Source organism: Sciurus vulgaris, assembly GCF_902686455.1.
Source record: "Sciurus vulgaris genome assembly, chromosome: 8".
Lineage (NCBI taxonomy): Eukaryota > Metazoa > Chordata > Mammalia > Rodentia > Sciuridae > Sciurus > Sciurus vulgaris.
This window is the reverse complement of record NC_136468.1, coordinates 8,017,582-8,030,133: the sequence shown is the minus strand read 5'-3', so window position 1 is coordinate 8,030,133 and position 12,552 is coordinate 8,017,582. Positions and strand designations below refer to the sequence as shown.

The 12,552-nt window shown below is 41.7% G+C and overlaps 1 protein-coding gene across 3 annotated transcripts in view; it reads left to right on the top strand.

Moving 5' to 3' along the window:
- CUL1 (cullin 1) overlaps nt 1-12,552 on the top strand; it is a 93,276-nt gene that overhangs the window by 59,078 nt on the left and 21,646 nt on the right. For all 3 annotated transcript variants that reach the window (XM_079149315.1, XM_079149314.1, XM_079149316.1), the window contains exons 8-9: nt 1,318-1,480; nt 2,564-2,694. In XM_079149315.1, the coding sequence (XP_079005441.1) occupies nt 1,318-1,480; nt 2,564-2,694 (294 nt within the window). The remainder of the gene's footprint in view (nt 1-1,317; nt 1,481-2,563; nt 2,695-12,552) is intronic.

Genomic DNA, 12,552 nt, shown 5'->3' with positions numbered 1-12,552 from the left:
AAAATTAGTTTCCTAATTATTAAGTTATTACTGGAACAGTAATAACTTCAAGCTTTCTATATTCATTTGTGAATGATCTGTTCCTTTCCTTTCTTGTGTTTTATTTAGATACACTCCTGGTGTATCTAAATGATGCATCATTATGTATCAGGACCACTGTCCAAGTTACCTTCACCTTAGCCTTCTGTGGCATGTGTGATAAAGCTGCGGCTCTGTTGCGTGGCCTAACACCTGTCCCCTGGTTGCTCTGGAGAGCCCAAGCCTTCCCAGCCAGTCGTTTGTTTTATGTTTTCTTGGCTCTTGAGTGTTTCTTCATTTCCGGTTGAAATTTTCCAGATTTATCCAAAATTGTACCAAATTTAAAAAGATCATTTTGGAGAGTACTGATATTTTTACAATTCAAAAGTTTTTGTCTCTTTGTTCAGATTACATGAATAGTTTGAGCTTATCATTGACATTTATTCCCTGCTTTGACAACTTAGTGCTTCCTTGGTGATGCTTTGCACCACACTTTCTGGTGATGGAGTCTCAACCTCACTGACTGAGTCATTTTGCTGCTCTGTTCAAGTGCCTGTTTTCCTCTCCTTCATGGAGGGAAACTCAAGAAATTGAGATGTGTGAATAATCAGTGGATTGCCAAGAAAAGGCTAGCTGTATTGTTTTTATGTACGTGTTTTGAGGGCTATATACTTTTTCTTTAAAATTTTTTAAAAGCTTCATTGCTAATGATTATTCCCAAGCAGTCATTTCTAGGATTGTATTGGTGTGATACTTGACTTCAGGCAGCTTTCAATCAAAAGTAGAGCTTCTGGGGTAGGGGTTGTGGCTCAGTGGTGGAGCACTTGCCTAGCACGTGTGAGACCCTGGGTTTGATCCTCAGCACCACATAAAGATGAATAAATAAAGGCATTGTGTCCATCTACAACTACAAAAAAAAGTTAAAATTTTAAAAAAGTAGAGCTTCTTACATGGTGTCTGTGTTCAGGGAATGTCTTTATATTTCTCAAGTGGGGACATTGATGCCCAAAAGGTGAAATATCACTTACCTGAAGGAAAAAATTGCTGTAAAGATGCTTGAACTGTTAATAACAGTAGCACTGTTAGAGCTTTTGGAGAGGACTTGAAACACTTCTGTGTATTGTAGAGAGAAATGGGACTTAGTGGCTATTTAAATATGGTTGGCATTTACAATCAAAAAACTTCTTCCCTTTTTTCATAATATATTTTATTAGAACAGATTTGTGAATTCATTTTGCCATTATTCACTTTACAGTTCTTTAAAAGCAAATCAGAATCACTCGAATTAATTCTCTGCAGGCAGAGGCTCGTCTGCTTGAGGAACAGCGAAGAGTTCAGGTCTATCTTCATGAAAGCACACAAGACGAGCTGGCCAGGAAATGTGAGCAGGTCCTCATCGAAAAGCACTTGGAAATTTTCCACACAGAGTTTCAGAATTTATTGGATGCTGACAAGAATGAAGGTGAGCCATCCAGACTCGTCAGATGTGGGCACTTGATTTGAGCTGCTGCTGTGGCAGTGTTTGCGTCTCTCGTCTCTGGGTTGGCAGCATCGCCAGGGTCCGACATTGTTGAGACATCATGAGTGGCCCTTATTTTTATTTTATTTTATTTTATTTTATTTTTTTGTGGTACTGGGGATTGAACTCAGGGCCTTGTGCTTGTGAGGTAAGCGCTCTACCAATGAGTGGCCCTTATTGCATGCTGATTTCAGTTTTCTCTGCTGTTTGGTATGACTTTTGGAGAAGAGCATCTTTTCAGTTTAATTTTAAATATAACTTATTCCATACACTTTTTAGGATTAAATGATGTTACCCACTAATTCTTTGAATATTCTTCCTTTGAAAATTCTCAGAGACGAGAAGACTATTTTATATTCCCTTAACTTCTCCTGCTGTAACTGGGACATGTAAGGAGCGCAGTCAGACATAGGTGTTTGGATTTTGGATTCTTTCTCTGTCCCTCAGAAATTGAACATATACAATACATATTAAATGAAGAATTTGGGGCCCTGTTTGTGATTTGTATAGTTGAGATGGTGATTCATGTGCTCCTTAAATATATTCATTTCTTAAACACATCTGGGTGCCTATCATATGTCAGGCATAGATAATATCTCAATGTTGAGAATTTCAAGAAGCATTAGATGTAGTCTCTTATTAAAAGAACTTTTCCTGGGCTGGGGATATATAGCTCAGTTGGTAGAGTGTTTGTCTCGCATGTGTAAGGCCCTTGGTTCAATCCCCAGCACCACAAAAAAAAAAAAAAGAAAAGAAAAGAAAAGAACTTTTCCTCTATTATGTTAGTAGATTCTCATAGTAGGGGGGGAATGTACTTATATTATAGTAGCATAACTTCATTTGTAACTTTCAGCAAAATATACGTATATCAAATAGAAAATATTGTTTTAATTAAATGTTTTTGATTATTTACATCTAAAAAAAGCTATCTTATTTCAAAATGTTTTTCATCTCAATATATGTAATTAGTGGAATGGGTACACAGAGATTTTTCTGTGCTGAAAGGTGGCTGCCTCCTTCTTTCAGATTTGGGACGTATGTATAATCTTGTGTCTAGAATCCAGGATGGCCTAGGAGAGTTGAAAAAGCTGCTGGAGACACACATTCATAATCAGGGTCTTGCAGCAATTGAGAAGTGCGGTGAAGCTGCCTTAAATGTAAGTAATACTCCATGGCAAACAGTGGTCTGAGTGATTTCACACAACTACAGGCGCGTGTTGTGCATCTCTGTTATACAGCCAGGTAGTTAAGATTCTTCTAAAACTCTCCAAGTGAACTTGTTTTGACATTTTGAAATCGAGTTCAGGAACTTTTTTTTTTGGAGATTTGCCAAATTTTCTTTTTATTTATAGAATACTTTCTTTTGTATTTCAGTTATGTTCTTGTCATATGAAATTTTATGACTATCTTAGTTTAGATAAGTTGTGCATCATCTTTTTAAGATATTTAAATTTCTTTTTGGCCATATTTCATGCATTTAGCCTCTAATTGCACTTTTAGGAACTTCACTTGCACTTTTAGGAACTTGCCGTGCCACCTATAGCCCACGCCGTACCTCCTGGAACTTCGATCCAAGTTGCACCCTCCAGCTGAGTCACAAGGCTGTTTGCACCCCAGAGGCCCCAAAATCCACAGCATTTTTCAGTGCTCTCCCTGCTCCGGGAGCTGCGTGGAGTGTCCTGCTAGGTGTTTTGTGAATCACGTGCTGGCTTTACACGGAAAGTATCAGATTTCCAAGACCCAAGTCAGTTGTCTTCAGTTTTGTTCCTGTGGTAGACTTTGATTTTAAGTGTTTGGGAGAACTAATAATGGAGAAGAAAAGTTTTCTAAATCGTAGCTGAGTTGAGAAAACTGTTCTGCCTTTGATTTTATTGTGCTTAATGTTAATTATTTTTGACAATATTGACTTTAGGATTTTTTTTATTAATTTTTTTTTGGATTTTTTAAAAAAAATTCTTATTTCTCTATTATCTTTGGAAAGTTCTTTTTCCACATTTAATTTGGGGATTGAGAATTCTCAGGCTCATGCATGAGTTCTAAAGCTCTTCCTTTAGGTTTGTAAAGTGGTTAACTTCACATTCACAGCTTGGGAGGGAGCTGGCTTAGTGATTTTGTGAAAAAGATCTCCAGGTTTTAGTTTAAGCTTAAGTATGAAGTCCCCAGTATGGGGACACGTGATGCTATTTAGTGTGGACCGAGTGCAGACCCTGGACTAGCCTGCCTTGGTTCCGATCCCAGCTCTGCCACTTACTAACTCTGCTACTGCTCCTTTCCAGATAGGTATTTTTTAAATAATGGAATAATCACAATGCCTACTTTGTAGGGTGTCCATGAATCACTAGTAACAGAAGACACCTGAATCAGGGACATGTAGGTGCTCAGCAGTGACAGCTGCTGTTCTTCAAAAATGAATTTTAAAAACTCACTTAAAAATTATCCTTAACATTTTGATGATTTCTGTTATTTCCAAACTACATTTTCCTGTTTAAAAGGCCTGACAGAGGCACAAACACCCCAGTGATTGACAGCGTTTGAATAATACGGGGTTTTCTGCTATTGTTAATTTGAAACTCAGTTTAGCTATGTGGACAGCAGAACTGAGGAGTGACCCGTCTTTCCTGGGAGTGAGTTAAATGGCGGGTCTGGTATCTTCATCAGATGTGGATTATAGTAGTGAATTGATGAAGTAGTTTTTGCTTTTCCATATAAACTGCTAACATACGAGGTTGACTTTAGGGGACTTGCATTCTAGAGTTAAAATACACATTACAAATTGCTTCTGTGTTTTCATGGGGTGATATGATGTCACCTCTAATGTCAGTCGTTTTCAAAACAAAGTAAGTTTCTAAAGTGGAGGAATAATCAGCTATCATTTGGAAGGGGCTTACTGGGGATTGAACCCAGGAGTACCCTACCACTGATCTACATCCCTCACTCTTTTTATTTTTTATTTTGAAGTCTCACAAAGTTGCCAAGGCTGGCCTCAACTTGTCAGCCTTCCAAGTCTGTAGGATCACCACCATGCCCATATTTCTTCATATGTCAGTCCTGTGTCTTGCTCTGGACTGTACTGTCTTATGTTATGCCCAAAGTGGTGTTTATTAAATGAACTCCTATGAAAGACCCAAATTAAAAGCTTTGTACCCATCTGGTCCCTCTGTGCTTACACTTATACCATTAATGTGGTTAGAAGACAAGCTTTACTGCTAATGGCTGTCGTGTATTAAAATTGTTACAGGTTTCATGTTCATAATGTGATGAAAACAGTGTTCTTTTTTAGGTAAATACTTCAAGACCTGTATATGAGCTTTCCTTTAAGGCAATTTGTTACATGGTTAAGACCAGTTTAAAAATGAAGGGCTGCAGGGCATTGGCCAGGACCCTCCCTTTGAACCTGGCACACTGGCAGCGGACTGGAAGATGAGCCCTTCGGACTGGAAGATGAGCCCTTCGCATGCCTGCTGCTTTTAGTCATGCCCGGTCCTACCAAGCCAGCGCTGCTAGGGAATACCAGTCTGGCTCAGGGCTCCTGGTGGAGCAGGGCTTTGCCAGCTGCAGGACACAAATTGCAGTGTGTGCAAAGCCTTCCCTCCTGCCCTGCTTCAGGAAGTGAGCACACTGCATGGGGTGCCAGGATTTGGGGCACTTGTGTACAAAGATGAGCAAGGGTGAGATCTAAGACTGGTTTGGAGCTGAACAAAAGTAGGTTTTAACAGGCAAGTTTAGTAGGCCAGTTACCCATGCGGAAGCTGTAGGCTGAAAGGGGGAGCGCAGCAAGGGAAGCTCACACTGTCCACGTGCCACAAGGCGTAGGGTCAAATTGAAAGGTCCTGGAGCACAGCAGGCATGCGCCATAGCTGGCTGTGTAGTGCACGTTTACAGGAGGGAGACAGGTCCAGGTCCCTCTACTAAGGGAGCATTTGGTAAGCAGACCCTGTACCTTCATGTAGTTGTTTCACAAAGGTTTGAATGTTACCACGTGCATCTGGCCTTGCAGGAGTGGCTTGATTTTTTTTTTTTTTTTTTTTAATCTAAGCAACTAGCTGTATGATGTTGGCTGAAGTTATAACTCAAGGGGCCAACAGCAACCACCAGTTGGATTGAAATCATTGTTTTCATTCATCCAGTAAGCTCTGATAGCATCCCTGTAATAGTCTCCATGTCGAGAATTCCAAACTGAGATGCCTCTCCTTTGGCCTCTGATCAGCTGTCCATGAGCTCATCTGCCTGACTTACTATATTGCAGGTGCATTTAAAACTTTCCCCTTCCTTCCTCCTTGACTCATGGAGGTGGCAGCTCTGACGTATGGCACCCTGCCTCCATCCTTAGAGTGAGGCAGCCCATGGCACTAATGGATACCACTTCCTGCAGAGTCCGGACTGAGCTCAGACTCCTTTCCCAGCTAGAGGGCACCTGTGCCACTCCCTCCCAGCAGTGGGCTTCCTGCCCCTGGTCTTTTCTGGAGCTTCAGTGCAACGCCTCTCCCCTTGGCTGTCACTCTGTCAAGTTCCAGAGCTGCCTTCTCATCAGGACCCCTGGCTCTACCACCCAGTGACCTTACATCTTGCCTGCTCCCACCCTTCCTTCCCAACAGTTGGCAGTTCAATTTAGACAATACCACTTAAGGGGCTGGGGTTGTGGCTCAGGGGTGGAGCACCCACCTAGCATGTGTGAGGCACTGGGTTTGATTCTCAGCACTGCATAAAAATAGATAAAAATAAAGGTCCAGCGACAACTAAAAAGATATTTTTTAAAAATGCCACTTAACATCTTACTCTGCATTCTTCATCTTTTAGGCAAAACAAAATAGAACATTTCTTTACAGTAATGTATTAGATCACTGTATGACAATATGTCAAAAATCCCCTTCTAGTGTCCCCCTCCTTTTAGTCAGCTTTTTCGCCGCTGTGATTAAATGACCTGATCAGCCCAACTGTAGAAGAGAAGAGTTTATTTGAGGGCTCACGGTTTTGGAGGTCTTAATCCATAGAAGGCTGGCTCCATTCCTCAGGGCTCAAGATGAGGCTGAACATCATGGCAGGAGAGTGTGACAGAGCGAAGCAGCTTACGACACAGTGATCAGGAAGCAGAGGGAGAGACTCCACTCTCCAGATACAAATATACACCCCAATTAACCACTTCCTCCAGCCACACCCCACCTACCTCCAGTTGCCTCTCAGTTAATCCCGTCAGGGATCAATCAACTCACTAGGTCAAGACTCAAAACCCAGTTTCTCCTCTGAACCTTCTTGCGTTGTCACACATGTGAACTTTTGGGGGACATCTCACATCCAAACCATAACACCCCCATTTTCATGACCTCTGTCTTCCAGCACAACTATTAGGTCATATCCACTCTCCCCTCCTGATACCTATCCCCGCTTGTGACACAGCCATCCCTGCTTCCTGCTTGACTTAGTCTCCTCTTTTTAAGGCCAACCCAAATCCCTCCTCCTAGAATGAGTGCCCTTTACTTAGTCCTCCTAGGCCCCAGAACCTCTTTATAATTGCTGTAGCTTCTGAGGTCCCTATACCCTATGGAGCGTAAGTTCCGCAGAGTGATGCTCGTGCTGCGTTGTGTTTGTTTTATGTTGGCTTGGGTGCCCCGAGTCTTGCCTGGAGTCTTCCCAGCAGGTGTCCACTGGTGGGGATGGGGAGGAGGAGGAGCCAGCTGCTGGGCCCCACGGCAGCCTTTCCCGGGAGCTTGTCCCCAGCATGCCTGCGTCCACACTGCAGTGCCCACAGTTGTGCAGCTGGCCTCGCTGTCTTCCTGGGTGCATTGTCGCTGCCTGCGCACAGTGCTTGTTTCTGCCCCTTAAATACCTGTTTCTTTCGGAACCCAGCTCAGTTGCTACTTCTGCCATGAAGCCTTCTCAGTCACCTTCGAGTGGTAGAATCTCCTCCTTGACCGTTTAGATGCCATTTGCGCTACTTTATAGATTAGATGTCTCTGCAGGTGTCTACTAACACAGATGGCTTTGCCCACCTCCACGTCCTCAGAGCCTCACACAATGACTTGCACTGTGGGTTTCACAATTAATTTTTGTTTTAATTTTTCTCTGTTCCCAAAGGATTTGGCACTGCATACGGAACATGTGTAAAATGCAACAGAGTAAATTGAACTCATCAGAGAGTGCAGAATAAGGACATGAAATAGGATAGAGCTTGGTGTCAGTTGGCACCGGAGTATATGTGGTATGGCCCAATGCTCTTGTTAGAGGAAAACTTGCCTCTGAGATTTTTGAGTCAGTACAGAGAACTTACAGTACAAACAATCCTGGGAACTACTGTTTGAAAAGATGAGTCCTCTGGATAGTCAGAACTGAGGATGCTCATCTGAGAGTCTGTCCGTAGACTCATAAAAGTCATCAGACGATTTAATTGTTTTCTTGACATCACTTACAGCTAAATGCCAAAGTAGAGTTCAGGAAAAGAATTGAGGGCTGGGGTTGTAGCTCAGTGGTAGGGTGCTTGCCTGGCATGCGTGAGGCCTCGGGTTCAATACTTAGCACCACATACAGATAAATAAAAAGATCCATTGACAACTAAAAGAAAGACCTTAAAAAATTAGAAAAAAAAGAATCAAATAACTCAGACTATTAATTAATTAATGCTTGATACTGCTGATTCCATTTTGAATGTTTAACACTGTTGTCCAGCAACCTGGGTACTGCAGTGCTTCCTGACAAAGCTTGATGAAGGAACTGTAAGTCAGGGTAAGAGAACACTTGTTGCTGTCTGTCCTTAGAGCTGTACTGGAAACAGGGAGGCGGAGTCCTCTTTGAATCCACATCTGGACTCAGTGTCCTTGAGCCAGCTAGCACTGCACAGTTGCCCACTGCAGCTGGACGTCGGTGCTTCAGCGTCCACCCAGGCTGCTGAGTCTGACCGGGGTTTGGGCTGCAGAGACTGGCTGGGGAACGTGGTTGAGAACATTTGGTCTTCGGCTCTGAGAACCCTCGTGCCGAGGCGGAGGAGAAATCTTCAGGAGCTCTGGCTCCCACGTCGGGAGGTGGTGCTTAGGAGGAGGGCGCTGTGTGGGGAAGCTACAGGCATGGAAACCAGGGCGCTGTCGCAGGCTTTACTTCAGCACAGAACCACAGCGGGGGTCTAGGAGCATATCGAAGCTATGAAAGAGTTGAGTGGTTTGGGGGAGGACTGAAGTTAGAGTAATTGCAAAGCCTGGCCGCAGGGCCGCATGAGGGGCGCCAGGCTTGGGTTCCAGGGCTCCCTCCCTCTGCACTCAGGAGCAGGCTTCCGCGCCCCCGATGCACACCTGTGGCTGTTGCTGGCCCGTGGCGGTTGGCTTAGGGGCACTTCCGCGTGGAGTCACCTGTGGGGCTTGGGTAGAGGGGCTGTGGCGGGCTGTGAGGTCGGCCACGGAGGAGTGCAGGAGGAAATCCTGCGGGTGTAGCCAGGGGCTGTTCCTTAAAGCTGGGTGATGGATTTATGGGGCGTGGCTACTGTTTCTTACTTGGAATTTGTTTGAAATTTTGCCATATCAGAACTTAAAAAAACAAAACAAATGTAGAGGTTTTAATAAAGAAGCATGAATGGTGTGAATCTACATTGTGCACAACCATAGAAATGAAGTCAGACACCATTTGTGTACAGTGAATCAAAATGCAGTCTGAAAATTAAACATTTAAATTTTTTTTTAAAAAAAGGCTCAAAAATAGATGGGACTAGGAATGAAAATCATATGAGTTATTGCTCAGTAATAGAAGGGGAGGGTAAAAGGGGAAGGAAGTTACGGGATTAGGAAAAAAGGGGTGCTACGCTCCAAGAGGAATATGCCACTTGAAAGACTAACTTGAATGTGCGGCGGACCTTTCAAGACCCGCCCAGGAACCAGTTCCAAGGAAATCAAAGAAATGAGGATAAGGTAGAAATTGCCTGACCTTTTTACAAATGGATTCCATGCTCAAGAGAGTAGAATAAATTCCTAAAATCTGTTGATAATATGGAGCCCGCACACCAAAAGGAACTAGATGAATAGCAAATAACTATGTGAAAGTACAGTAGGAAATGACAAAGGATGTTCCAATGTTTAAAAAAAAAAAGTGATATTGGGGCTGGAGCTGGGGCTCAGTGGTAGAGCGCTTGCCAAACATGTGTGAGGCACTGGGTTTGATCCTCAGCACCACATATAGATAAATAAAATAAAAGGTCCATCAGAAACTAAATAATTATTTTTAAAAAAGATGATGATATTGGAAAGGAAGGAGCACATTCTCTTGAGGCAAAGGCACAGCTGGTACAGCAGGTCAGACTAAAGGATGCAGTTGCAGGAAAGATGCTGACAGCATCTTTGGTGGTCCCAATAGCACACGGCCATGTTCACCAAGGGTACGCTGTAACTTAAGGGAAACTGGCTTATATTTGTTTCATCTGATCATGGAATGAAGAAAATAACCATTTTCTCTGAAAGAAAAAATACACAATTGCCATTTTTGAGTCTAGCATGATCAGACTTTTATTTTATAAATGAATCTAGGATATACCTTACTTTTAGCAGAAGGGAAGATTTTTTTTTTTTAATTGTAAACAAATGGGATACATGTTGTTTGTTTGTACATGGAGTAACAGCATACCATTTGCATAATCATACATTTACATAGGGTAATAATGTTTGATTCATTCTGTTATTTTTTTCCTTCCCCCCACCCCTCCCACCCCTCTTTTCCCTCTATACAGTCCCTCCTTCCTCCATTCTTGTCCCCCGAACCCCCATTATGTGTCATCATCTGCTTATCAGCGAGATCATTCGTCCTTTGGTTTTTTGAGATTGGCTTATCTCACTTAGCATGATATTTTCCAATTTCATACATTTGCCTGCAAATGCCATAATTTTATCATTCTTTATGGCTGAGTAATATTCCATTTTTTATATATATATATATATATATATATCTCAGTTTCTTTATCCATTCATCAATTGAAGGACATCCAGGTTGGTTCCTCAATCTGGCTATTGTGAATTGAGCAGCTATGAACATTGATGTGGCTGTATCTCTGTAGTATGCTGATTTTAATCCTTTGGGTATAGGCCAAGGAGTGGGATAGCTGGGTCAAATGGTGGGTCCATTCCAAGTTTTCTAAGGAATCTCCACACTGCTTTCCAGAGTGGCTGCACTAATTTGCAGTCCCACCAGCAATGTATGAGTGCACCTTTTTCCCCACATCCTTTTCTAACACCTATTGTTGCTTGTATTCTTGATAATCACCATTCTAGTTGGGATGAGATGGAATCTTAGTGTAGGTTTTTTTTTTTTTTTTTTTTTTTTTTTTTTTTTTTTTTTGCAGTGCTGAGGATTGAACCCAGGGCCTTGTGCTTGCAAGGCAAGCACTCTACCAACTGAGCTATATCCCCAGCCCTTAGTGTACTTTTGATTTGCATTTCTCTTATTACTAAAGATGGTAAACATTTTTTCATGTTTGTTGATTGCTTGTAGATCTTCTGTGAAGCGTCTGTTCATATCCTTAGCCCATTTGTTGATTGGATTATTTGTATTCTTGGTGTAGAGTTTTTTGAGTTCTTTATATATTCTGGAAATTAGTGCTCTATCTGAAGTATGATTGGCAAAGATATTCTCCCACTCTGTAGGCTCTCTCTTCGCATTGCTGATAGTTTCCTTTGCTGAGAGAAAGCTATTTAGTTTGAATCTATCCCAGTTATTGGTTCTTGCTTTTATTTCTTGTGCTATGGGAGTCCTGTTAAGGAAGTCTGATCCTAAGCCAACAAGTTGAAGTTTTGGACCTACTTTTTCTTCTATAAGATGCAGGGGCTCTGACCTGATTTCATGGTCTTTGATCCATTGTGAGTTGATTTTTGTGCAGGGTGAGAGATAGGGGTTTAGTTTCATTCTGTTGCATATGGATTTCCACTTTTCCCAACCATTTGTTGAAGAGGCTATCTTTTCTCCATTGCATATTTTTGGCACCTTTGTCTAGTATGAGAAAATTGTATTTATTTGGGTTTGTGTCCGTGTCCTCTATCCTGTACCATTGATCTACCTGTCTATTTTGCTGCCAGTACCATGCCGTTTTTGTTACTATTGTTTCGTAGTATAGTTGAAGTTCTGGTATTGCGATACTCTGTTTCATTCTTCCTGCTAAGGATTGCTTTAGCTATTCTGGGTTTCTTATTCTTCCAGATGAATTTCATGATTGCTTGCTCTATTTCTGTAAGGTACATCATTGGAATTTTAATTGGAATTGCATTGAATCTGTACAGCACTTTTGGTAGTATGGCCATTTTGACAATATTAATTCTGTCTATCCAAGAACACGGGAGATCTTTCCATCTTCTAAGGTCTTCCTTAATTTCTTTCTTCAATGTTTTGTAGTTTTCATCGTAGAGATTTTTTACATCTTTGGTTAGATGGATGCCCAAGTATTTTATTTTTCTTTTGAGGCTATTGCAAATGGAGTTGTTTTCCTCTTTCCCTTTCAGCTGTTTCATCGCTTGCATGTAAAAATTCTTTAGATTTATGCGTGTTGATTTTATAGCCTGCTATTTTGCTGAATTCATTGATGAGGTCTAGAAGTTTCCTGGAGGAGTTTTTTGGATCCTCTAAATATAGAATCATGTCATCTGCAAATAGTGACAGCTTAAGTTCCTCTTTTCCTATTCGTATCCCTTTAATTTCTTTAGTCTGCCTAATTGCTCTGGCTAGAGTTTCGAGGACAATGTTGAAGAGAAGTGGTGAAAGAGGACATCCCTGTCTTGTTCCCATTTTTAAAGGGAATGGTTTCAGTTTTTCTCCATTAAGAATGATGTTGGCCATGGGCTTAGCATAAATAGCCTTTACAATGTTCAGGTATGTTCCTACTATCCCTATTTTTTCTAGTGTTTTGAGCATGAAGGGGTGTTGTATTTTGTCGAATACTTTTTCTGTTGTCAATTGAAATAACCAAGTGATTCTTATCCTTAAGTCTATTGACATGATGGATTAGGTTTATTGATTAACTAATGTTGAACCATCCTTGCATTCCAGGGATGAACCCCACT